Below are 25,320 nucleotides of genomic sequence, written 5' to 3' on the forward strand. Positions count from 1 at the left end.
AGGCTTGTCGCATATCTCCAGCCAGTACCTCCGATGGGTCATCTTACCAAGCTGGCAAGCGAGAGATCTCGTTCTTGTCATGGAGATCCCTCCTCTAAGTCTACGCGCATCGAGATCTCACACTGGCAAGGGACCAATTGCCTGCCATTGCAGGCCTCTCGTGGTGGTCCGCACAGGAATTCTAGCATTCCACTGATAGATTACATCACAGGGCTGTGGAGGCCTCATCTCCTCAGGCACTGTGATGATACCATGAACACATGACGGGAAATGATGCGTCTAAACCCGTAAGATCGGACAGAATCGTGGTCGTGTGCTACCTGGGACTCACAAACCTTCCATTCCAAAGAGCTCTTGGGAAAAGTCAAAGAGAGCACGTACCCTCGGCTTGCTCAAATTTGTGCCCAACAACCTCCTTCACCTCGACAGAAGAAGTTCAATCCGAAGAGTATGAAAACAAAACCGATCAAGCCGAATGGGGAGTTTTATCAGCCAGGAGAGCCACGTGGTAAACTAGTCAAATGTGCTGGGTGGACACTGGAATGGGCAATTCCGGCGCTCTATGCGGCCGGTATGTTCATATAGCAGAATATTGCCGAAGTTCTCCAACGAGGCTCTAGGCTGCAAAATCGTCTCTGGTTACAGAAAAATGCCGTGGTATATTGGTGATAGCATCGCTATCTGAAGGGGGAAAGCATCGAGACATATCTCAAGCAACTGGGGCCAGTCGTCATCCCAGAGAAAACTTGTGTAGCTGATGAAGTACTCGAAGTAGCTGGGATACCAACCTGCGTCTTCCCAATCGACTATTGTTAGGCTAAAGTCATCCTCGTTGCGAAAGTCGTCCTGCCCCTTCCCTATTTTGTCTACAAGTATGTTTTTCTTCTGTATGTCTCCGTGCGTGAATGTCGGTGGGTGCCCTTTGAGTGATACAGGAAGATGTTTTCGCAGCCATTCGACCCGAGACATATGTTGATTGTTGTCACTGTATATCTGACGGAGTTGCTCCACGAGGCCAAGGTACAGTTGCTCCTCGGTGTCGAATGGGCCGTTAATCATCTCCTGCGGTTTTGGCGTCCAGAACAGAAAGTACGGGAGTGGCCCACGATCAACACTTCCGTAGAAAAGAGGCGACGGTGGTGTGAGAGACCTCATGTCGTCTAGGACTGTTCTAAGCTTTCTTAGAATCAGCCTCCGCTCACGATCCTGAAGACCTGGCCAGAGCTGTTCGAGGGACTGGCCGGCGACGTATTGCATGACTAAATAAGCATTGCCCTTCTCTTCGTACAAAGCGTACACCAATGGACTCGGAGTTGTGAGATTTTGGTTGACAAAGATCGTATTTAGTCCTTCTTGGATGCGTCGTCTTATCTGTGGGCCATATTTGACGACGAAATGATCTCCGACTCGGAGGACTCTGGAAGATCCGTCCTTGAGTACGGAGGTCGCATTTTCTATGTCTGCAGTGCTGGGAAGAGAGGCCGGTACGAGGGAGGAGTCGCAAAAGTACGGGAGTGGCGGAGGGTTCCACATCGACCCTTGTATCCGGCAAGATATCTCGCGTGGGTCCTGCTATCAGTGGTGACTTGAGCTTGCAGCTACACAAGGCAAGTTATTAGGGAAATTGAATCGACGTCAAGGAAAGCAACCCACCGATAGACGTTGCTCCTGGGAATTGAGCTTGCGAAGAAGGCCAAGACCTTATTTAATGAGGAAGCTCTTTCGAGAATATTCACTGATGCAGTGTAAGGCCACTACAATAGTCACAACCTGGTCGAGCAAGGACTGTTGCCCAAACCCTCCAGTCCAGACTGCCTTAGGGGCAACTGATATACTGCGATTTAGAGCACACAACACTTCATTCCTTCCGGAATCCAACCCAGATTGCGGCCCTGTGGCACGTGAAGACTGCTGCGACGACAATAGAGCATGGTCGAGGCGGCAAGGACGGAGTTCCATTGGCGGGCAGCCTCATTCCGAAGTTATGCGCGTCCTGTCAGCTTGCGAGTCTTCGTAGGGGACGCACTGGCTTCTCTCATTCCCTGCAGCGATTGTCTGATGCACATCCACCTTCGTCGGCAACGCTTCATCGTGATGCGGGGGATCCCATCATCTCGTCACAGACTTGATTCGGCAAGGAGATTAAGTGCACACTCAGCTCTAGTTGTGCGTGTCTGGCCAGGTCTTCTTTCTTTGTAAAGTCAGGCGTGTGGACGGGAGTTGTGTACAGTTTGAGCTGTCGCTTCTCAGGCACTGCTTGCAGTGGATGGTATCGAGGAATAGGAAATCACGCCCCTCGGGTTTTTTCAGCGGCATGGAACATCTCCGGTAAATAGTGCAGGTGTAGCTTAAGATTGCCGCCGAACTGCTCGATACACTCATGTACGCCGGTCGATACATAACTTTGATACGTTGTTCAACGGCCTGCCCACGGCTCATCTGAAGTGGTGTCCCCTTGGAGGCGTAAACTTGATTCCTAGTGGGTGATGAGCATATACGTTTCCGTGTCGACAACAGTGCTGTCTTTGCGGTGTGGTCGCTGTTTCATTTGACGTCGCAAGGATTGTCGTGACGACCTTGAATATTTTCTCCTCTACCGGTCATAGAGCGTAGTCGGCAACAAATCAGACCGTGTCACAGCTTCAAACACTATCTCACTAACTCCAGTAGCCTGTGAATGATTCAGATGATACACCGGGGATCGTCTGGATTTCGAAGGTCCATTCTGCGCCAGTTGTGGAAATAAACGTTCGCAGATAGTAAGATCGTATTCGCGAGATTCGAATATGCCGTCCCCAGGGCCCTCAAGGATCGGTGAGAGTTGGATATTTCGACGTCACGAATGGCTTTCGTTGGACTTCACTGCGCGGGCCCAACTCATGTCCGACAATGCCGAAGCGAATCGCCGGGTAATCTTGTGCTGGATGACACCCATAACGAGTGTCAGCGCCCTCAATGCCACAAGAACATACGGCCGCCTTTTGTCGTTTTGAGTCCAGCTGATGTTGATCATGGTTCCTGACTCATTCGTTGATCCTCAGCTCACTGATCAATCCTTCTTTAAAGTCGAATCCAGTCTCTTTCGAAACACCTTCCTCTCCACCTCTCGGATCTTTTCCTTCTCTTCCATCTCCCTCGTGATCTCACGCAGCTTGGTCTCTCGTTCCTCCAGCTTCTGCCTCAACATGTTCGCCGTCTCCTCGCGCAGCCTTGCAACCTCCTCCTGTTTCGCCTTCACGCCTGCTTTGCCCTTCGCGTCCACCCCACGTGCAGAATTCACTTCGGCACGGACCTTTTCGTATCCGTACTTGGTCAGCTCCTCGTCCGTGAAAGGCTGAAGGGTGATGGGGTTCAAGTTCCAGGCTGCGTCTGCGGGGACCTTCACGGCCGGCACAGCAGGGTGAATGGGTGTCGTTCGTAAGGGTGAGTCGAGCGGAACGGGACCATGTTCAGCGCTGTTCGCGGGCACCGTCGCAGTGGTTGGCGAAGTAGACATCACGACATCATTGTCGCCATCGTGAACACTGCTCGCAGTCGGTGTGGGCGCAGTCGATGTCGCGGCGGTACTCAAATCCTTGTTCACGTTGACGTTCGAGGTCAAGGATTGTGCTTTTGGCGGCAACGCTGATGCCACCGGCTCTGCCATGTCGAGAGCAATGACATATGTGCAACACAACACTCCGAGCTTGGAACAGTTCTTCGCGGGTAAACTTCTAGTCCGCGATTCAGAAATTCGGAGTTGATACTGCCAAACTGGCCGCCTGATCCGCCGTACTTTATGTTCGTAGCGAAAACGTCTTTCTAGTCGGCGCAGCCTTTGAAGGGGCCACCATTCTATGATTTTATACGGCTTTCCATTTGTGTATCAGGTTTCTGTCTAATCAAGAACTTCCAGTGATGCCAATACCACCCAAAGAAGCTCGCCGATTATCCTGTGTCAGAGCTTGAACGTCACAAACTGACCTATTCCAGGTACACCATTCGCAACTATATAAACAACATAAGGTCCAGGCGCAATCTTGACTCCATCTGGCATATAAGCTTGTACTTTCGTGCGGCCGGCATTCGAGGTCTCCCAGCTGCTGTGCTCCAAATATACCATTACTTGACCCATGTGCAAAGAATGAGTCACAAAGCCTCCCGAGTACAAAACGATGTCCAAACTTTCGACGTCTTCCACGCTGCTGAACTCGATTTCGCAGCTAGAGTTGGCAGCGAACGTTCGATCTAGCAACTTGACATCGGTAGGTCTGCGTGATGCATTGTTACCTTTCAGGTACACCGGAGTATAGCTCTCGATCCTGAACTCGGTCGGAAATGCTTTTTGTTGGTCATTTCCATCGACCTGGTCTATCGTCACTGGCATTTCATTGGGGTTGCTGCTAGCAACGAGCACTGTGCCATCCAACATCAGCAACGCAACGGAATGATACAGTCTCGGTATCCTTGATTTCCCATGTACCGACCACTTGCTCGCTTCGGGGTCGTATATTAATGCTTCGAGAGCTGGCTCTGTGGCCAAACCAAAGCCCTGCGCTCCTTGCTGATAACCATTGAGCCAGAGGACAGTGCCGTCGAGAAGCAGTACAGCTTCAACCATTCCTCGAGGCTCGGGCATCGAAGTCATCTGCCACTTCGGCTTCGAGCTGAGCGGCCTCAGCCTCCCACAAGTGGCATCACACAAGCTATCAACTGCCTGTGCTTGTCCTCCGCCACAAATCATGATCTCCGGTTCATAATTGTTGCTCCGGTGTAGGGGAAGCATTACACTTCCGCCAGTGTTTGGATATGTTCTGTGCAATCCGGGTAACTCAGGCATGGTCTCAATAGTGCGGCTCGATGTGACGTCGAAGGTCTCAGACGATCGATCCGCGAAGATGAACAGCGAACCATCGGGCAGTAAGTGTAGGAACGGGTACATCTAGTACGGCTGGGTTTTGACCAGGATGTCCATTGGCATACTTTTCCCTTTACTGACGCTATTAGCTCCAAGTATCTCGTACGTGGGATTGTTGTTGCTATGATTTGCTGGGCTCAACCCATTGAGGCTCCCTGCTGCAACGAATATGTCCCCATTCGACATCGTTTGTGCGGAAGCATACCATCGTTTGGAAGCCAACTTGTTTCCAGGCTCTGTCCAATGATAAGCTGCGTTGCTTGAGCCGAGGAAGCGAATTGCGTCGAAACCATCACTAACAGTAGGGTCAAGCCAGAGCAGAGGTCCATTGCCTCCAAGAGTGACCAGCCTCCCATCGGGTAGAAATGTTCCTCCACAGCAGAACGGGTTCGTCGCAACAGATAACGGATACAGTTCGTGGCTTATTGGGTCATAAAGAGAAGAGTATGCGTAGCGGTTGTTCGGCAGCAGAAGTTCGGTGTAGTTTTCCACCTTATCGAGAAATACGACTTTTCCATGCGGTGGGAGAACTGCTGCGTGCATGGCCGGGACGCCAGAGGAACCCGCGAGCTTGAAGTAGTCATAGTCAAGGCTCACATCTTGATCGTATAATGGTGCACTTGCAATAGGTGCGAGGTAGAAGAAGAGGTACTGTATAGTTAGTAAGTTCATACTGATTTACATGTGTCGCTGGAAGCCCATGCGGCTAGAGGAGCGAAGTGGATGACATGAAGCTGAACATCACCCACCCAAAGACATAAGGGACGCGGTGTCCCCGGCAAGTAGGCACCACCTCTGACACCTGACTCTGTCCAGGAAGCTGCGTTCCAAAAGCAAGCAACTGCGTCGTCTGTACCAGTGAAAGAGGTCTTTACGTCTGCCCGTCGGTAGTCCAGGTAGCCCATAGTCCAGTCGATCCACCTAGTCTGTCTTTCACGGTCTCAATGACATAGTGAGTCTGCTTGGAATGCCCGCTTCGATTTCTTATCCTGCCCAAACCATCATGCACGATGACAGTGCAGTCGAAGCCGGAATCCATAGTCCTCGCCAGTGTCTCGTGACCGCACATTAAGCTTAGACTTTCTCCTCTTGGGCCGCAAAAGCCAGAGTCCAGCGGAATACCATGAAGAGACTTCCTTGTGGGATCCTGAATTGAGCCGACATCTACAATGCCCTCAATCTCAACGGGAAATTCAACCAAAACCAAGGCGTTTCCAGGCATTCTTGAGACTTGCACAATGCTCCGCATCAGCGATGCCAATAGCGCATTTGCATGGACAAGCCCACTTCGACGATATGTGGCCGTCACTGTCGGGCCTAGACCCTGAAGCAGGATGATGTCCTGATTCTGCGATGGGGTCATCATAGCATTTGGGTCCGGCTTTTCCGGTCTCTGTGGCCTTCTGTACAATGCTTCACTGATTTCGGCCACGGCCTCGACAAGTCCGGCGAAGTCAAAGTATTGTAACAGTTGGACACCCTTGAGCAGCTCAATCGCAGTCGCTGAGTCGGACAACGTCCGAGCGAGGTTAGCGTGAAGCAATGGAATAGTCTGCGCGGTATGCGGTGCAATGATGTAGATTGTTGGAGAAGCTAAGTCTCCCAGCAATTGTGAATCCGACGAGACGACCGCTCTGAGGACTTGCGACAGATCTGGTCTGCTCAAAAGTGCCGCGGAGATGAGGTTGAGCGACAACAAAGACTTTAAGACGCACCGATATTAGCTCCCAGGAAAGAATACATCACGGCTACTAAGACGCGATGTCTCTGTATGTGTCTGCAAGACCGAACATATGACAAACTCACCTGCTCCGAGTGTAGACTCGTCGGGTCGTCTACATCTGTTGAACCAATTCCCACAACCCTTCCACCAGGCCAAACAGACCGAAATCGGGTATCAAGACCTCTGATCCAGACACCCGTCCTCTTGTTGGTATCAGGGACCGTTGAGTTAAGTGTGTCTCGTAAATTGTCCCCCAGTTCTAGGTCAAGAAGGATCGAAGCTTTGATGGGTTCGTGAGCATATCCAGCGGCGTCTGTTGACTGCGCCATGGTTTGATGAGATGTCGTCCAGTCCAAGACATCTTCTTGCAGCCTGATGACAGTACTCTATTCGTGCTGGTCTTGGATCGAATTCTGTCGCGGCAGAACTGTAAGAGCGATGTAAACCGATGTGCTGACCCGTCACCGGAATGGAATATCTATTTTCCGCAACAACGAAGATGCAACTGAGCGTACAACAAGACACAATGAACAATAGTTGTATATTTCGTGTTCCTTTTCATCTACCAAAATTTCTATCCTGTCATCCATGAATAGATTGGCGACGTCTCCGACTCCTAGCCTCCAATCTCAACATCATCGCCCCAAAATATACACCTGGCTTAAATGAATCAGAAAAGGACAAACGATGTTCTAAACCCATGATGGTGTACAGTGCTCGCGTGATATGAACTAGAATTACATTGATGCTCAAATCTTTGGTATGTGAACCAAGCTATTAGTAGGGAGGTCTGATCAGGCGACTGTTTCGATTGTCTGCGCCTCCCGTACTTTCATCACTAGCAGAAGGGATTTCGGCCAACAGAGAGGTCAAGTCGAGTCTTCCATGTGCTGAACCGACGACCGGGCTGGCACCCTTCCGACTGGTTGGGCGTGAAGATTTCAAAGTGCTCTGTTTTCCAGGTGCAGATGTTATTGAATAAGCACCACTGATGACACGCTTTGATTGGGAACTTGTGTTGTGTTGTGGCAAAGATGGGCCTTTGTCGAGAGCAGGCTCATCGGTCCGGGCGGGAGAAATGTCGCGTGGCCAGGTCCCAGGCAAGTTCAATGACGAAGGAATCTTGGGCACAGGCGGGATGTCTGAGCTGTCGTGAGACCCGCCGTCTGTTGAAGGCAGCGTCACGGCGTTATATACGCTTCCAGCTCCGTCTCTCGGGGCTTGGGCCGATGGAGATGTTGCTGGTCGGAGCCCGTCGGAGATCTGATGGACGGAGTCACTGAGTCCACCTCCAGTACTTACGTCAAGAAACGACAGGTTTCTGTCATCCGCCTCATCCCAGCTGACCATGCTGCTGGTCAGACTACTCCGTGTACTACGTCGTGAAGATGTCAGCGGCTTTCTCAATGGGCTATGTCGTCTACCTCCGGTGGCGTAGGTAGAAAGGGCTCTCTTGAGATCCGACACTCTCATAGTCGAATCTCTGCTCGACGTCGTCGGAACCCGCGTGGGCGATCCGTTGGCACTGGGCCTCCGCACTCTGGTCAGAGATCCTAGCCCACTTGCCAGCCCATATGTGGGGGTCGTACTACCGTTGGCGTTTACTGGTGACTCCTGACCACTGACAGAGCCGTGATTGCGAGCTCCATTGACACCGAGATGATATCGGGGAAGCGAAGAGCCACCTGTCCTTGAACCAGTCATGGAAGTGGCGCTCTCTTTCTCAACTGCTGCAATACATGCTTCTCTACTCCAACCAGCCGTCATTTCTTCCTTGACTTTCTCAGGCAGCTGCTCCTCCTTTGAAGGTTTATGAACTGGGGCTGCGCCGAAGCCATAGCCAAACCCAAGAGTCGGAACAGAAAAGACACGGCTTGGAGATGAGGGTGCAGAGCTCGGCGGAGTCAGCAAAGACTTGTTGTAAGACGTTGCTATCTCGTTGACCAATTCGGTCACCGATAAGAACGGTTTTAGCGTGTTGACGCTTTCTTCGGAGTACTGAGGTTGCTTCTCAGACCCTGAGGAGGTGCCGCGTATTTCGTCAATACCGACAGCTGGAAATCTAACCTTGTCACACCAGATGCTTAGCCGTTTTCTGCGAGATATTTCGCTGTTGATTTCATGACCAACGGCGCTCATCTCAAAGTCAAACTTGTCCGCAAGAGTCCACAGATAGCTTTGAACAACGCTAGCAACATTGACCCGTCCGGCGGTCGGAACAACTTCTCCGTTCAAAGCCGTCTCCTGAAGCTTCAACATCATAGGCAGACCGCTCCGCACTGCATTCACCCCAAGCCGTTCAACCAATTTTGTCAGCAGGAGATGAGAGAGGAGAAGATTAGCTTCGTTTTCAGCATCGTCCAGAATGCTGTCATAGATAGCTAGATGCAGTAAGCTCACGAAGCTCGATCGAGTAGTTTTGGCCTCCTTTCGAGAGGCACCAGAAACAGCTCGCTTTGCCAAGTTCTCGCTCGAAGCTGGCTTCTTGCTCGAAGCATGCTTTCGTGTGCCGTTCTTTGGTAGCAACGTATCAGATTTGTTGGTCTCCAACCGAAGCCAAGTCAGCAGAGCCTCGACATATGCGAAGCGAACTTCCTTCTCCCCGTCCTTGAGAAGCCACTGCGTCCCCTCCCAGACCTGTACACCGACTCGTGCGCGTGCTTCTATCGGCCCACCGGTGCTGCTCCTCTTGCTATTTGCGCGGGTTAAGATGGCTTGGATTACTTGCAGTGCCGTCACCCTGGCTGTTCCGAAGGAGAAAAAGGACGATGTGTTTGGATCTTCTTGGATACTCGCTGATTCAGCTATCGCCTTCGTAGCTGCGGCAGGATCGTCGATTGCAGCTGCTGTTGATGGAACCTCTGATTGAGGAGAAGGCTTTAAGCGGGCCAGGATAGCAGTGATCATGTCACTTATCTGATCGGTATAGTAAATATGGTTAGAAAGAGAGGCGATGCATTTCTGCATCCTCACCAAAAGCTCCTTTCGGGTTGGGGAGGCAGCAAGCTCGATTTTAGAAGGTGTTGGGTTGAGCCCAGCACCTGCTAGGACCGTACTTGGGTCGAAGGCTTCTTTTGTTTCTCGAATCAGTCCCATGGGGTCATTCTGACGAGATGCTCCAATCCGTGGATTTGAACCTGCGAGCTGCAACAGGGACAACATGTGTTGAATAAATCCGAGCAAGACATCCATCACGCTGAGTCCGATCAGGTTAACGGACGAGCTCAAGAGCCAGTCGATCATTGTGGCCAACACCAATTGCTTGTCAAGTAAGTTTTCTGCAACAGGAGTTCGAACCAGGGTTTCCATGGCGGTGAGCAAGATGATGAATCTATCCTGCACAGGGGTCCAACGCGCGATGGCTTCAAAAAGCGAAGTCGCCCATGTACCCTCACTGACGTTGTCTGGATTGGGTCGAGGCGGGTTCTTGGACGCAATGAATTTCAGTGTCAAGGCCGTGGCCAACCTCGTCTGTCCTCTTGTGCTGCCAACGCCAATTGAAAAGATTTGCTTTAGACATCGCAGCGCCAATGCTCTAACTTCTTCTTCGGCCACTTTGTCTGCTCCAGCTGTGGTCTCAACAGCTGTAGCCGGATCCCCATCGGTTGTGTCCACCGTTGTGACAGTCGACAAACTGATTCTCCTTCTTCGTGCGATTTCGTCCTCGAACCTCTCCGATGTCTTTGCTCTCTCTTGCAAGTGTGACAAAACATCCTCGTCCTCTAGCGACATGTTCTCGAGAATCACAGGCATGACCAGATTCAACTGCTGGCTGGAATCGGTGGCCAGAGCATCAGAAGCAACCACAGCTCGTATCGCCCGTAGGCCAACTGTCCGCCATCTTAGTGACAACGGTATCGAATCGCCATTTCTCCGGCCAGCTGATTTCTGCTTCTCTGCGAAGCCGGCGTACAGCTGCACAATCAACAAGTACTGTTGTGCACGCTGCTGGTCTGCCGTCAGGGAGGCAGCATCTACATGTTTACAGTACGCTTCGAATGTCGGCACCGTCTCTTCCACCATATTGATGTCCTTTGAGCGCAGAACAGTGCCCAGGATGGTAAGGATAGATCCGGAGTAAAGGGAGAGGTCGCGAGGAGCTTTTTCAATGATCGCGGTTAGGATTTGGAGGGTAACTTGAACATTGCTACGCGTGGTTTAGCAGAAAGTCAGTCGAATGGCACTGACTGCTTACCCGAGTCTTCCTTTCCAGACATCGTGGGCGTTTTTCTTTTCCAGGAATGCGCCCACCTTTTGCAGCTTACTTCGCCGTGTACTGGCATAGTACAGAAGGTAGCTGAGCTCGGAAGAGTTCGGTTTGACTTCTTGCACGTTCTTTTGATATTGCGGATAGCATTTGAGCACAAGAACTTGGTGCTTGGGCCGGCACTTTTGGCTCGCGCTATGGAGAGGATGAAGTAGGGAACTCATGGTGAGTGATGGCTAGTAAGACGAGAAGAGGCGCCGTCATGTGCGGGCAGGAAGGTTATGGACGCTGTCGCAACATCGTCGTCGACTTCTTCTAAGTGACGCGTCCAGAAAGTACCAAAGGGCGCAGGATTCGAGAATCTGGTAGACTCGGAAAGGATGGACTTCCTGGAGGCTCCAGGACAGCGAGTCGATTCAATCGTACGCGATGCCGATCTTGGGGCAGCTGCAGGATGGCGAGGGAAATGCGGGATGTTGGGAACGTGGGAGGAATAGCTAGGGAATGCCGGACATCGACCAGGGATTTGATGCTGATCTGGAAGTATTTGGCGTGGAAGAGATCGAGCATGAGCCAGAAGCTGCGCTATCACTGGCCATGGGCCTGAACCGGAGCGGCCGGACACGAGGCTTTGTACGTAGGGCGAATACGAATACGAATGCGAGGATTCGGATCAAAATAGCTCCGGCTCGTGGGCGCATACATCGCTCTCCCTCGTGCTACTTAAGGTATGTATTTATGCCTTCGCACTAGTACCGTTCACAGTATGTTGACGTTTAGGTCTTTCACAACGCCTTTTCTCTTCGACTCACGGATAGGTACTGAAATAACAGTATGGCAAGGCAGCATCCTACACTCTGCCACCCTATGGAGTGATCTCGTTGCCCAACAATTTGCCAATCTCCTGCGCAATAGCAAGAGTTCGCTCTTCGCTGAGTCTTCTGCCCACAATCTGTACCGCAACAGGCGCCCCGTGATATGCTTCCGGGTCATCTACGATGCATCATCAGCATCTGATTAGCACACATTAACTGGGACTGACGACTTACACTCGGCTTGGACAATTCGATCGATGTCTGACAGCGGCTCAAAGTCCGTCAGCTTCTTATCTTTCTCCTTGTCCGCAAACGTGACCGGCACAACAACACTGGTCCAGTCGAGGAGATTTATGGCACTGGCATAGCCGTAATATTTGAACTGGTTGTGACGAATGGCTGCTGTAGGCGTGATTGGGGCGATGAAAGCATCAATCTCCCTTCCTAGTTCTACTTCGCGGAGGCGCCACTGTTCCAGATACTCGCTTTGATATGCCCATTTCTGACGTTGTACATCCCAGGCCTCATTCATATCGATCTTCGGCAGCGACGGATTGATGAGGTCTTGGAAATTAGGAATCGCTGGTTCTCCAGACTTCTTGAGATCCGAGAAGATATCCTACTTGCCAATTAGCCTTTATCACCTTTTATCATGACTCTTAACTGACGAAGCCTCCGTCTGAAGCATAGATCTTGTTGATCAAATCGACCCCAAAGTCGTGTTTGTACGGCTTCCACGGTACAACGGTGTGGCCTTTGTTCTTCAGAGCAGACACGACCATGTCTACGCCACGAAGTATGGGGGGATGCGGTAGCACCTGTCATTGGTCAAAATGCGTTTCTTCCAGATTACCCCAGATACTAACGTTTCCATCGCAGTTATAGAATCCCAGAGTCAACCCTCCACTCGAGATCTTGGTATGGATAATATCCTCCTCTGCCTGTCGCCATGGCATGGGAATCACCTTTGAATCATACTTCCAGGGCTCTTCTTGAAGGACGGAAGTTACGAAGAGTTTCAAGTCTAGAACAATCGTCAGTTTACCCTGTGACACCGCAGAGAAACCAATTACCATACCAGGTACTGAGTGAGCAAGTGGCCCAACAACGCTATGCACCGTCTCTTGACCTTCCATACTATTGGCCATCTTTGCATACGGCATGCGACCATGGCTAGGCCGAATACCATAAAGGAAGTTGAACGCAGATGGGACACGAATCGAGCCACCTATGACCTGATTAGCGACTCCGAGCTCTGGTGAGCCGAATTGTCGAACCCACCAATGTCTGTTCCGACTCCGATGATGCCTCCTCGAAATCCGATATTGGCACCTTCACCCCCAGAACTGCCACCGCACGACCAGTTCTTGTTACGCGGGTTGAGTGTCCTTCCGATGATATTGTTCACCGTCTCGCAGACCATCAGACTTTGAGGAACACTCGTCTTGATGTAGAAGACTGCTCCAGCTTTACGAAGCAAGGCCGTTAACACGGAATCCTCTTCGTCGAATTTCCCCAGCCAAGCAACGTAACCCATTGACGTCTCGAGCCCTTTAACTCTAAGCTGGTCTTTCAACGAAATCGGCAACCCATGCAAAGGACCCACTGGCTTTTTGTTCTCCTCATAATATTTGTCGAGTTCTTTAGCTTGGGCAAGGGCCATGTCGGGGAAGAACTCAAGCGCAAGGTTAAGCTGTTTAATGTTCGTCAGTGTTTGTGTCACAGCCTCAGACCACAATGAGTTCCGGCCTGATTTCTAGCTTACCGCTTGATGCGCCAGAGCGGCACGTTTGCAAAATGCCAGAGTGACATCGACCGACTTCAACTTTCCAGCGGCCAATTTCGACACGAGGTCGACTGCCGACGAATTGGTGATTTCAAGCTCGTCAGCCGTCAAGAGACCACTACTTGCAGGGAGGTCCATGAATGATCCATTTTGATCCTTGACTTCGACGCGCCATTCCTTGGGGATCGACTCGTCGATACGTTTTCTCTTATCTGCAGCGATCTCTTCCCAACCCATGACGACGAATTGAATGACTTGAAATCAACCGTCAGAGATGCTTGTAAAGAAGTAATACTCGGTGGTTCTCGACTGGTAAGGCACTTTCTCTCAAGAAACTTCATTAACTGCCCGCAATAGCCCAAATATCTAGGTACGTATCCTGATCAAACGCGCTACCCCGCCCGATGAAGTCCATCGCATGTCATGATAAGGACTTCTCCACCACGGAGCGAATATCCTTGTCAACATAGTCTCCTTTTGTCCACGAACACATTATTCCTTCTTTGGCAGGTCAGACCGATCAATAATGCCAACCCTCTGTTACGTATTGTTTCATTCACGAGTATGAGCACCGAATTTTTCCCGTCATAACACCACGCCGCCCAGACCTGATATCAGGGCCCACGTACAGTCAGTCTACTACGCGGGAGGTGCACCTGTCTAAAATTATTGCCTCTGTCTCCTCTGGGCAAGTGGAGGGCGCTCCGCTTCAAGTTCAAGAGTGTCACTTTCCTGTGGTGGTACAATGGAACGTGAACGTGGCGTCCAGATCATTATCTTGGTTTAAGTCAACACTGAGAAGTTCATCGGCCTCACCAGAAGTGGTGTACGTTGAGGAGGCGTTCGTATTCTCTTCCATGTTGCCCATTGGTCACCACTGGGTGCCATTCGACCCGATATGTCTCATCGTTGTTGAGCACCATACATTTCGTCTGTTTGTGTTTTGCATCCGTCTGTTGACATTAGCCCGCTTCCTTCTGCTGTTTTATTTTCTGGCCATAAAGCCAACAATGCCATTTGACAGAATTTGCTCCACTTTGTGTGGCCTTTCTGGGCGAAATTTCCGTTGGATTGCGCCTTGGTACCGCGGCCTTGCTGTCTATTCCATTTAGCTAGGCGAGATCCTGTTGGGTAATGAGGATCATATTGGCAGTGACACTGTGACCGCGATGTTGATCTCTCCAAAAGTCGTTATGACGTGTTGAATTGCCCGGACTACCTGTGATTCTTCGAGGACATCCACCCGATTAGTCAACACTTCACTTTCAGGGGTATATTGTACCAGCAAATCTTTGGTCTATTCATCGCCTCTGAGCCGATGTCGAGAAGTCCGATTCTTCCGATGCCATGTTGTGCAAATGCTACTGCAGTAGCATTAAAGATTTATACATGGAGATTCTACTTGTGACTCCCTTGGCGGTATGAGTGAAGTCTGGTTTATGATTTGCGGAAAATTGGTACGATACCAAACAAAATAGTGGACTGCGAAGGAACGCAAACGTTTCTTATTCTCTACACGTCTCGAGAAAGATCGCTGCTGATGGCACTGCACCGCAGTGCCCGTCGCCACAATAAGCGGCCCTCGTGGCAGTCAGTTCTTCCATACGCCTTCTAGTGCTTCATATTCTGGGTGTTTCCTTTCCGGCTCAGCAGTAAATAATTCCATTCAATCATCTCAATTCCATCTTCTGCTCGTCAATAGTGAGTCGGTTTCATTTCGCGTTCGTCCAGAGTCCTTGCTGCACAAAATGGCCGGAGACTCTCGCCCCTGAAAATGGCTCAGACAGCTTCGACTACGTCAGTATGAGCAGGTTCTGAGGTTTTCGTCTGGATTTTCTGGGGCTTTCGGTAGGTGTTGGTGATGAAAAAGCGTTCGGGCATCCCTGCGTACCTGCCATCGAATTCCCAGTCGATATCGTCAGAGGACTCGATTTCGACTATTCCAGGTCCATCCTCGCTGTCTGTGGCCATCCGTCTTGTGATATTCCAGGACTGCAGTGGACAGCTGTCACCAATGAGTCCCTCCTCAGCCCTCTTCCATCTAGGATCGATCAGGCACATCTGCCTCCACATCTCATCTGCATCCGCGTCGACAATTTCCTCCTCTGCCAGGCCGAGCAATTGTTCGAAAACGATCCAATGGAGTGTTCGGATCACCACCTCTTCCAAAGAATCAAGACTCTCAATGCGCTGGAGCAGTGTGCGGCGGAGATGCACCATGCCACTAGTACCACGAATGTTGCTCCCTCTGGCCTCATCAACATAGTACACCAGCTTGCGGATATTACGGAGTTTGTAATCAGGTAGGGAGGCTAGGAAGTGATTTGTGAAGTGCTGCACACTACCTCTTTCTCCCTTGTGAATGTGGAACTCCATCTCACGAAAGAATATGGGCGAACATTCCGTGGAAACTTGGACGGACACCATCATCAGCGATTCTCTGGTTGTACGCTCGTCTTTGCCCTGAGGTCTATCGAAGTAGCCATATATGCTTGAACGTATCTCTAGAGGCAGGTCGAGAAAGCGGAAGCTCGGATGGTTGGTATCTTGGTGTTCGCGTGCTTCAGCATTCTTCGCGCTTGCTGGAGGTGCGCAGTCGCTCGGCATCGCCATTTTGGTATTCTCAGGCAAGGGATTCATGTTGCCAACTTTGTAAACAAGAGCCGAGTCGACTCCGGGAGAAAGTGGAAAGACTTGTTGGAAAGACAAGGCAGAAAAACGGAAACATCCCAATCTTCCATAGTATTAAATAGTTCTTCTGACCCGACAGTGAAGCCGCAAGGCAGCGAAGTGAAGGCGGGATTCATGGTTTGCTCCAGAAGGGCGGAAAGACTGTTTCACTGACCAGGCGATAATAAAGACTTGAGGCACTGCTGGTGAATCATGCTGCAAGTTGTAAACTTTCCAACCAAACATCAAGACGAACAACTTGCGCTTTGTTGAAAACTGGGACGCATGGAGGCAACCCATTAAAACTTGATAGTCACCTCCTTTGTCCTCAGATCTTGATTTCCAGGCAAGGACAAAACAACCTTTTGATGATACATCAAACAGGGCTGAAGACTGTTACAAAGAAATTGCTTGCGACTCACCATCATGGACAAAAGATAGCTGGCCATAATACTCGTAGAGTTGACTACAATCGGTATTTTACGGAAGACAGATCTCAGAATTTCCCTGGCAGAGCGAGGGACGCTCGACATCTCTCACTCGCCATGGGCAGTAGTCTCGCCAACGGCTTCAACAAAACCATGAATACGTCTACAACATCAAATGGCTCTCTCGATGTTCACCATCTCTTGATGCTCTGACCGCGGAGCCAACTTGAAACCCTGAACTTCTTCGAGCTCACGGGCCATCGGTGCGTCGATTTCTGCTGTAAAATTGGATTTGTTGTTACGGAACAAGCACGAAGCTGTTGGGATGTGAATGTCAGCTGGTTTTCGTGGAAGGCTAGGAAAGGAATAAGATTACTTAACTTACCCAGAAAACCAGCAGCACAGAAACTGGTCGCGGCAATCCAAACATGGCGGAATGAGATCGCATAAGCCTTGAACAAAGCACCTTCGGCCGCCAAAGCAATCTCTTGATTGATTCCGGGCACTTTGGCCACCAGAGCAGGTTTGTTGCTCAACAAGGCGTGAATCAGTGCTGTCAGATTTTGCGCAGGGAACCCCAAAGGCAAAACAGCGCGGGTAATCTGTGACGGCACCGAGTGGTTTATGCTATTGCTGAAAATGGCATTGTTGACGGCAAGAGCAATGGTGCCTCCAACGCTACGGCAGGCAATGAGAAGACCCGTGGTCACGGAGATCATCTCTGGAGGAGCGCTCATTTGGGCGGCGATTGTGATGGTGGTAAGGATGAAGCCCAATCCAATGCTACCGAGCACGGCAAATGCCCAGAAAAAACCCTCTCCGGCGGTGGATTTGATGCTTATCATGCAGGCATTGTATGCTAGGAGTACGGCAAAGCCAAACACCAACGGCTCTCGGACCGACTTTGTGCGAGTGACCATCAATCCAGCTAAAGCAGAGCATATGATGCCTCCGAAGAAGAATATGGAGAAGTGTACCACTGCCTTGAAAAGACTGACGTGGGTCAGCACCGCCACCTCATACGCGAAGTAGCTGTTGCTGGTCAGGAAGGCCAACCCCTCTGTGAAGATGGCAAACAGCGCAATAGCGAAATTTCTGTCTTGGAAGAGGCCGTGATGGAGCAATCCATCGGAGCGCCCGAGCCATTCATACAGACAGAAGGTTATTAGGAGGCAAACGCCGACGATGAAGGGGCCCAAGACTGGACCGTCTCTCCAACTGTACGGGTTTCCTGAGAACTGAAGGCCGATAGCGAAGAGCGTAAGCCCAGCGGTGATGAGGAAAAAGCCTATCCAGTCCAGCTCCCGTAGCTTTTGACAAGCGGTGAGAGTCCTCTGCAGAGGTCTCGTCGGTGGGTCGTAGCCGATGAAGACTCCTACCGTAGCCACGGCGTACACGCCACAGGTGATGTACCAGTAGATGCGGAAGTGATATGCGTTGTGACGGACAAGCGCCCCGCCGACCAGGAGGGCAAAACTTCCGCCAGCAGCAGAGGAGATGTTGAGTGAGCCTTGTCCAATGCCTCTGTATCTTCGCGGAAGAACTTCTGAGACGACTGAGTACATCAGAGATTGCGATCCGAAGGAGACCCCCATGATGCAGAAGCCGACAATGCATGTTGCGATATTCTCTGATCTCGATATGACGATGCACCCAACCACGGCCAGAGCGTTCGTTACGACAAGGAACCACTTTCTTCCCCAGTAGTCAGCTGCTTGGCTGATGGGAGGATTCAATGTAATAGTAGCAATTGTGAGAGAAGTGCTGAACCACACAGCTTTGGATGTGTCCCCCAGTGCTGTTGCCATGGTCTGAGCCAGAAAACCCGAGCCGACCAGAGATACCAGCTGGCCGAACAGAGCAAAGTTGACAGCCTGGGAGCAGAATTAGCGGTGGATGGGCGAATGACTGAGATAGGCCGGCATGATCTTACGATAACAGCAACGACCGTCCCCATGTGGACGTGGACCTTTGGAGGAGCAGGCCCATCCCCTTGGGAGCCTTGGGTTGCTCCGAGAAGATCGATATTGGGAGAGCTCATGTTCGATTTTTGAATCAGTCGCGGGATGGGTACAGAGATGTAGGTTTGGTAGTTCAAGCACGGCTTCCAGGGGGAATCTGGATCCTACTTTATCAAGGCTCAAGGGATGGTGGGTGTCGAAAGAAGCTCCCTTGTGGGGATCGATGCTTGACTTCCAGGTAACACGCGGGGCCCCAGTCCAGCAGTTTCGATTCCCCCGGGGGCTCGGGTCTGTTCTTTTCGATCACTATCCGGGAAAAGACAGTTGGGAGTTCAGCACATCCCCAGAAAGAAGACGGTTGGTAAGCCATTTCAGACGAAAGTTACTGATTCCTGGTCGAAGCAGTGCTGTGAGTCTGTGCTGGCCGATATCAAGTCAGTATATTCAACCGGCAAGCTGGACCTGAGGTATTCCAAACACACATTTGCCGGTCTCATCAGGGCGCAACTGATATGTTCTACTGAAGCAGAGGACGTATTATCCTTTTCTTGGACACCAGTTGGGAGAACAATACGCTTTATGGTTATCGTTTAGTCCTCTTTCCATTTAATCTACAACTCACTCAAAGGCTGTGTCAGGCCAAAATGCACCAGTTCCTTAAACTCATGTTCATCCCAGAACGACTGTGGCTTCCACCCTGACAGTTTCCAAACACCGCCTATCTTGGAGTAGTGTTGGATCAGCAGGCCATGGCCATGGCCTCTGAGTCCCTCTTGCGTACGAGCCTCATCTTTCCAGCGTAAGTGGGCGGCGCGGACTTGGTAATGAGCCGTGATCTGGGTGTCTGACACTTTGATGAACTTCGGAGCCCCTATTAGATGCTGCGTCGTCATACGCTTGCCTCCCAGGAATCGAGGATTGGAACAGTACTTGATCCAATCATCCGGAGACGTGTCCGTGAAGACATCGCCCGTGACGATGGTGTAGTCAATCTTGTTTTATGCCCACGTCAGCGTCTTCTTCATCACGCCAACGTTTATTCTTCAACTCGAACTCACATTGAGTTTGGGTGCTAAAATGCTTCTCAGTCGATCCCAGTCCTTCAAAAAAAAAATCGGTGTCAGTAGAGCACCCAGCGCCCGCAGCGAATGCCTACCAACCTTGGTATCATAGCTCATAGCCCATTCATGAGCCAGTTCATAGACCTCGAAGGCATCTGTGAATACGTTAGTAGTATCAACAAACCGGGTACATGGAAATCATACCAGCGGGATCAACGCGTGCTGATTGAGGAGCCTCTCCCATGATTCGAGTCACGACTCTCTGCGCGTTGACTGGAGTAACCTCTGCTTTCGCTTCGCACTGGCTAGCCATTGGGGATAGGTAATTAATTCACTGGCAATCGAGGGAGATCCGTCGCGTTAAAACGATCAAGGACAAGAGACCCTTCATCTCTACCTTGTCCGTCCTCCAGGAGACGACTAATGCTTACGGTCGCCGCCCACATCGGGGGTGGTGGCTTGGAAGTTGGTAGCGAGGGGTCACTCTAATGGCCACAACTTCACAAGGGTTGTCCCCCGGACGTGTGGAGTTAGCCCTATGCACTCCACAAGCCCCGGCCCTCCAGCATCCAGCATGCGTGGGTCGCTAACTAACTAGTTAGTTAACTAGTTATTGAGACAGTCGAGACTCCTGCGAGGCTACTCGCGTGCGTGGGGCGCGGGGCGCGGGGCGCGGAGCCAGTCAGGGAGCGGTATTCAGTTTTCCCACCGCAGGTCTCCCATTCCTCTGAAAACACCCCCCTTCCCCGCCGCGGCTCCTCAAAATTGTGAACATCTTCGTCGTACTGAGTACTCATGCTCGTACAAACGTTGAGTCCTCTCGGCATGACCTCCTCGCGACGCATCACAAGGCATCTGGAGCTACTGCACGGTCATGAGTTATCAGCTTCAGCACTATTGGGTCTCGAGCGTTTGCCCTAGACATCGTAAGGGTCTACGGGAGTACTCGGTACAATCGTAGTATTTCCGAAAGTCTGAGGTTCTGGACCCCTCCCAAACTATGACTGCACGCCTCCCAGCCTCTGGACAGAATACTCGTATTTGGAAAAAGCATCCGTTGGTTTTGACGACTCTGATCTCATATTCTTTTGTATTGTATTTGCGGTCACGAGAGCAGGGGCGCTATCAACTGGCTAGGATACTTTCCACCCCCATGTATCTTGTGCCGACCCACATTTTGGTTTGTCATTTTCTTTTCCATGTCTGGCCGTTCAGGCAAGACTGGATCATGACCCTTGATCTCCAGTCTCATGCTCTCTCCGGCCTCAAAGACCATCCCTCCGGGCCAGATTGCAATCTCCAGCTCAACAATATTACCTTTGGGGACCTTGGCTGTCTTATAATAGGGGTACCAGACCTCGGTAGGGTCTCTGCTCTTCCTCATATCCGATGTCAAACCAGGTTCCTCGGCGATCTCCCGTTTCGAGGCTCGAAGACGCCCATTGGGGCCCACGTACTTGTACACATTGATATGGTCAATGTCTTCCGGTCGAGTGTGAGGCTTTTGGTTGATGAAGGGAATGTTGTAATGCAGCAGAGCCTGCCCATCGGCATCGAGTTTTCGAATAATAACATAGACGTCCATGTCGTCCAATTCGTCACAAGACATGTAAAGCTTTACTTTCGAAAACCCGCAGAGTTCTGTATGTTTGTCAAAGGTGTAGGTGAAGTGGCTGCCGTCGTCCTCCCAAGTATCGGATTGATAACTGGTCTCTGATTCGACCTTCGGTGGCGACTTTGTAAGTTTTCCAGCATCGCAGTCCAGGTAGAAGGTCTCGTACTTGGTTCTCGAGGGAGGGTAGTTGTCCTCTGCGCGATTGATGATGGGAGGTGCATTGTATCGCAGAAGAGAGATCCTAACCTTGGGCGTAAATTCCCATCCGTTGTCCTTTCCAAGAAGGTAGTGATCTAAGAATCTCTGGAGATCGTCAGTGGCTTCGGATGAGTAAATATCGAACCATTCCTGCGTCGGATGCACTCGTAACCTGAACATGAAACGTTAATAGTCAGCTTCTTTGACCATGAAGGACAGTACGTACCATTTCTCCGTGGAACTCGAATACTTCCAACCCCGGATGGATCCCTCCGTGTGCAAGCAGCTTGAATAGCTTGCCAGAGCATACATGGGGATTTTGATATTCTGGATCTGGGCCTTCTTGTCCTCCCAGTACGCATTCATATGGGGGTATTTCTCTAGCATACCAATGACATCCTCGCGCAAATGCTCACCTTCGAGACATTGACCCAGCAGATCCCAGAAGAGCGGGTTGGGAATTCCCCCACGACAAAGCGTTTCACGGTAAAAGTCTCCCAGTCCTTCCCAAGGTGCCATCGCCTTCAGATGCGGCGGTTTCTCCGCCGCAGTAAACCTAAGAAAACAATGAGCTGAGAAGCAGCGGTTGAGACGCTGACGGGTACAGGGCGTACCACTGTGAGATTCCAAGCCATGAATTTCCAACCGTAGCAACGGACCCGTTGCACCATTCTTGCTTCGCAATCCATTCTATCGTGTCGTACCCATCCTTGCCTTCCTGTTTGGAGAGGAATGCATGAGCAACCATATTTCGGCCCTGGTGGAGGATCTACTATACCTCAGTTCCAAACCAGAGTATGTCACCTTCGGATTTGAACGCTCCGCGAGAGTCGACATTGACTATGGAGTAGCCTCTGGCGCACCACTCGGCCGGGTCTGGGGCCTCGAACTTTTCTAGTCCGCTTAACGAGTTCTTGGGGATGCCCAGAAATTCGAAGTTGGTAGTCAAATAGGAGCCTGGTCGACATCAACCTCCCGGTCAGTGAAGTTCTTTTCTGAGCTTAGCAAAACGTTCCAAGCAATTACCTGTCCCAGTCTTGCCATATGGACTCCATGGCAGCAGCGCAGGAACTGGTTGGCCCTGTAATCTGGCAGGTCGGAACACATCCGCCCTCAGTCTGACCCCGTCACGGAGAGGAATCGCAACATCCTTCTCCCATATGATGGCCTCGGGCAGTGCTCGGCGATCTGGGTCTCTCTGCCATCCTTTCGGTAAAAGTTGCGTCGACGAACCGTATTCGCACCAGACGTTGCTGAAGTCTCGCTTCGAGGGAATGTATTGCACCTCGACTTCACCAATCTTTCGGGCCATGGTTGCGAGGCTTTTTAACGTCCAGCTTTGATCATCCAGGGAGCATAACTCAAACATCACAAGCCGAAGGAGGTTGCATGATATAGCGCCTGATGCCGATGTGGGGTCGATGGGACAAGTACAATTATGAACGCGGTGTCAAATTGTGCAAAAGAGCAACGTGCAGCGGTGGGACATCGGAATATCCCCATTGTCAGAGACATCTGGAACAGACCGATGCATATTCATTGACCGGCCAAAGGGCCCTGGCAATAAATACCAAGACTACCTTGACATCTGAAACCCTCGAGCCAGATCTGAGTAAAAGTTGGAGCCTAAACCAATATACTCTCATGGCGATTGAAGATCTTCTCCGCCAATGGCGAGAAACAGAAGGAGTAGCAGACCAAACCAAGGCTTGCTGGTATATTGTTGCAGTAGGTTTCTCCTGTCCACAGCTCTGATACATAGTGCTGAGCGTTTCTTTCTTCAAGGCGTCTGCTATGGCCGCGTCCAGCTGCGGTCCTGATTCAATCAAGCTGTACAAGACGGCTGTGGAGGGGTTGGATCTGAAGGACGAGTTAATTGTCCAGCGGCGCCTTAAAGAAGCAATCTTGAAGTCCAGCGCATTATTTGGAGTCCCAAGATGTCTGCAAGCTCTCCTACCTATCTTCCATAGCCTGGACGACGATCACATTGACACGTTCTCCCCACGGTAAGATGCCCAGAAACTTCGTCGCAGCTGTTCACATTCTGGTACTGATGTTTTCCTATAGCTACGACTCTCTGGGGGATCCCGAAGCACACAAGGCCCGCGTGGCCAACGCGCAGGCCTACTTCGACGTTATCTGGACGCCAGAGTTGGCCGAGAAGAACCGTCAGTTTAACTTGAAACATCAGAAGGATCTTTGTGAGTCCGGCGCTGTTGGTGATGAAAGTCAGCGACTAACCTGCTGATGCAATGAGCAGATGTCACTACGTTGTGCCTCGTCTACGAGTGGTACTTTGCCGAAACTGCCATTCTGCCAGCTGTAGAGACGCAGATGTCGAATGTAGGTGCGCTGATATGCTCAGCCTGCCCTGTCCAAGCCATGTGGCATACCCGAGGTATCATCCGGCACGGCGGCACTGTAGACGAAGCTTGGTTCGCGCAGCGAATGAGCCTAGACATTGCAAAGCATTACGGGGTGAAGACGGGCGAGATCACACCGGTCGACCAGATCCCCATGCAGGACAACGTGTCGCTCTGACTTGAGACTAGGAGATCCGGTAACATGGAACTGCAGCCCAAGCTCTACTTTTACCTTGGACCACATATGATCAATTAAATTGTTGATGACTGCTATGGCCCTCCGAGATGGTTCTCCTACTGATAGAAACAGCAAAGACCGTAAAGCCTGAGAGCTCCAAAATCCGCTCTCGCGGATAATTGCACGACAACAGTTAGAAGTAAAGACCGGAAGTCAGACCTCTCCATCTCGTAGTGTTTTGCTCCTTGAGACGCCAATACCGCAGAACAGGGAGAAGTTTACGTCGTCAAGTGACTCTTACTCTAGTCAAGCCCGACAGAGTGTATTGTTCCCCATCAGCACTGCATCCAGATGAAGCCACACCCCTCAACGGACTTCAATATTGCACACGGAATCCCCACGATCCGCGCGAGTGCATACGAGACGGCCATCATTCGGCAAGGCTCGCCCACCACGGGGGTCCACCACCGGGGACTTGTGGGGATATCCCTTCCTTTTCCCCACCTCCACAAGCTCGGGTATACATTATGTCCGAGCTATCTCGAAGCAACACTGGAGCAGTACTGACCAAGGGTCTAAGGTGGACAACATACATACTCGTACACGAAGCCAGGACGCGCAGGATCATCGTACAAAGCAGCGAAACAGTCGAGCTGCGCAAAGCATCTGTCCATCGCTCCGGACACATACGTAGCTGGTACACCCGTTCTCCTGCCTTGGTCTGCTCACACTATAAATCGGTGTAGTGAGGAACAATCAGCTCCCTCGGACGCAGGGAGTTAGTGAAGACAGACTTTCGCACAAACACACACTCCTCCCTTCATCATCACATGGTTTGATCAAAGCAAATGGCATCCTCACCAGCACAGCAGCAGCCTCTCCCGCCGGTGCGTCGGGTAGTCACGAGCCACAACGCAGAAGGCAAAGCAACGATCCTCTTCGACAGCGTCGTCAATGGGATCCAAGCACCACATGGCCCATGGCTGACACCGATCTGGAACAGCGACGATGTGCCACCAGACGTGAACGTGACGGTGGACAGAAGTCCCGTCAAGACAGGAATCGTCAACAGTGGTACTGTGCTGCGCTACGTCGACTTCCCTCCTCGCTCAAAGGGCTCCGTCCACCGAACCATCAGCTTGGACTACGTCCTGGTCCTCAACGGACAGTGCGTCCTCACGCTCGACGACGGCTCGCGGACGCCGATGAAACAAGGAGACATTTGCATCCAGCAGGCGACGATGCATAGCTGGGACAACGAGAGCGACGAGTGGTGCCGCCTCTTGTGCGTCCTCATTCACTCGAAGCCACCAGTCGTCAACGGCAAAGCTTTGGGGTCCAACACGCACATGTAAACCTGTACGAACAAGGGCGATGGTCGAGGACCAGAATCCAGGTACTTTCCCGTCAACTCCAAG

At 51.2% G+C, this 25,320-nt stretch overlaps 13 protein-coding genes across 13 annotated transcripts; 2 read left to right on the forward strand and 11 right to left on the reverse strand.

Annotated features, from left to right (window-relative positions):
- Positions 1-639: 639 nt before the first annotated feature.
- On the reverse strand, positions 640-1,533 carry PV08_06399 (uncharacterized protein; the record flags this gene model as incomplete). The annotated part of the gene is made up of 1 exon (XM_016380737.1): positions 640-1,533. The coding sequence occupies one exon, from the start codon at positions 1,531-1,533 to the stop codon at positions 640-642; it is 894 nt and encodes a 297-aa protein (XP_016236564.1).
- Positions 1,534-3,049: 1,516 nt separating this feature from the next.
- PV08_06400 (uncharacterized protein) lies at positions 3,050-3,646 on the reverse strand (the record flags this gene model as incomplete). The annotated part of the gene is made up of 1 exon (XM_016380738.1): positions 3,050-3,646. The coding sequence occupies one exon, from the start codon at positions 3,644-3,646 to the stop codon at positions 3,050-3,052; it is 597 nt and encodes a 198-aa protein (XP_016236565.1).
- Positions 3,647-3,937: 291 nt separating this feature from the next.
- PV08_06401 (uncharacterized protein) lies at positions 3,938-4,921 on the reverse strand (the record flags this gene model as incomplete). Its single annotated transcript, XM_016380739.1, has 1 exon — positions 3,938-4,921. One exon carries the CDS (start codon positions 4,919-4,921, stop codon positions 3,938-3,940), a length of 984 nt encoding a protein of 327 aa, XP_016236566.1.
- PV08_06402 (uncharacterized protein) lies at positions 4,922-5,569 on the reverse strand (the record flags this gene model as incomplete). The annotated part of the gene is made up of 1 exon (XM_016380740.1): positions 4,922-5,569. The coding sequence occupies one exon, from the start codon at positions 5,567-5,569 to the stop codon at positions 4,922-4,924; it is 648 nt and encodes a 215-aa protein (XP_016236567.1).
- Positions 5,570-5,768: 199 nt separating this feature from the next.
- Positions 5,769-6,949, reverse strand: PV08_06403 (uncharacterized protein; the record flags this gene model as incomplete). The annotated part of the gene is made up of 2 exons (XM_016380741.1): positions 5,769-6,599; positions 6,704-6,949. 2 exons carry the CDS (start codon positions 6,947-6,949, stop codon positions 5,769-5,771), a joined length of 1,077 nt encoding a protein of 358 aa, XP_016236568.1.
- Positions 6,950-7,397: 448 nt separating this feature from the next.
- PV08_06404 (uncharacterized protein) lies at positions 7,398-11,051 on the reverse strand (the record flags this gene model as incomplete). Its single annotated transcript, XM_016380742.1, has 2 exons — positions 7,398-10,767; positions 10,816-11,051. The coding sequence occupies 2 exons, from the start codon at positions 11,049-11,051 to the stop codon at positions 7,398-7,400; spliced, it is 3,606 nt and encodes a 1,201-aa protein (XP_016236569.1).
- Positions 11,052-11,692: 641 nt separating this feature from the next.
- PV08_06405 (acetamidase) lies at positions 11,693-13,665 on the reverse strand (the record flags this gene model as incomplete). Its single annotated transcript, XM_016380743.1, has 7 exons — positions 11,693-11,820; positions 11,877-12,261; positions 12,311-12,460; positions 12,509-12,666; positions 12,721-12,870; positions 12,924-13,335; positions 13,408-13,665. The coding sequence occupies 7 exons, from the start codon at positions 13,663-13,665 to the stop codon at positions 11,693-11,695; spliced, it is 1,641 nt and encodes a 546-aa protein (XP_016236570.1).
- Positions 13,666-15,207: 1,542 nt separating this feature from the next.
- On the reverse strand, positions 15,208-16,041 carry PV08_06406 (uncharacterized protein; the record flags this gene model as incomplete). The annotated part of the gene is made up of 1 exon (XM_016380744.1): positions 15,208-16,041. The coding sequence occupies one exon, from the start codon at positions 16,039-16,041 to the stop codon at positions 15,208-15,210; it is 834 nt and encodes a 277-aa protein (XP_016236571.1).
- Positions 16,042-16,697: 656 nt separating this feature from the next.
- PV08_06407 (uncharacterized protein) lies at positions 16,698-18,567 on the reverse strand (the record flags this gene model as incomplete). The annotated part of the gene is made up of 3 exons (XM_016380745.1): positions 16,698-16,843; positions 16,912-18,400; positions 18,460-18,567. The coding sequence occupies 3 exons, from the start codon at positions 18,565-18,567 to the stop codon at positions 16,698-16,700; spliced, it is 1,743 nt and encodes a 580-aa protein (XP_016236572.1).
- A 531-nt stretch (positions 18,568-19,098) lies between these two features.
- Positions 19,099-19,861, reverse strand: PV08_06408 (uncharacterized protein; the record flags this gene model as incomplete). The annotated part of the gene is made up of 4 exons (XM_016380746.1): positions 19,099-19,479; positions 19,546-19,587; positions 19,648-19,703; positions 19,753-19,861. 4 exons carry the CDS (start codon positions 19,859-19,861, stop codon positions 19,099-19,101), a joined length of 588 nt encoding a protein of 195 aa, XP_016236573.1.
- A 792-nt stretch (positions 19,862-20,653) lies between these two features.
- On the reverse strand, positions 20,654-22,673 carry PV08_06409 (uncharacterized protein; the record flags this gene model as incomplete). Its single annotated transcript, XM_016380747.1, has 5 exons — positions 20,654-21,533; positions 21,588-21,917; positions 21,967-22,079; positions 22,140-22,318; positions 22,388-22,673. The coding sequence occupies 5 exons, from the start codon at positions 22,671-22,673 to the stop codon at positions 20,654-20,656; spliced, it is 1,788 nt and encodes a 595-aa protein (XP_016236574.1).
- Positions 22,674-23,155: 482 nt separating this feature from the next.
- Positions 23,156-23,902, forward strand: PV08_06410 (uncharacterized protein; the record flags this gene model as incomplete). Its single annotated transcript, XM_016380748.1, has 3 exons — positions 23,156-23,367; positions 23,429-23,562; positions 23,622-23,902. The coding sequence occupies 3 exons, from the start codon at positions 23,156-23,158 to the stop codon at positions 23,900-23,902; spliced, it is 627 nt and encodes a 208-aa protein (XP_016236575.1).
- Positions 23,903-24,750: 848 nt separating this feature from the next.
- Positions 24,751-25,257, forward strand: PV08_06411 (uncharacterized protein; the record flags this gene model as incomplete). The annotated part of the gene is made up of 1 exon (XM_016380749.1): positions 24,751-25,257. The coding sequence occupies one exon, from the start codon at positions 24,751-24,753 to the stop codon at positions 25,255-25,257; it is 507 nt and encodes a 168-aa protein (XP_016236576.1).
- Between the last annotated feature and the right edge of the window lie 63 nt (positions 25,258-25,320).

Source organism: Exophiala spinifera (genome assembly GCF_000836115.1).
Source record: "Exophiala spinifera strain CBS 89968 unplaced genomic scaffold supercont1.4, whole genome shotgun sequence".
In the NCBI taxonomy this organism is placed as follows: domain Eukaryota; kingdom Fungi; phylum Ascomycota; class Eurotiomycetes; order Chaetothyriales; family Herpotrichiellaceae; genus Exophiala; species Exophiala spinifera.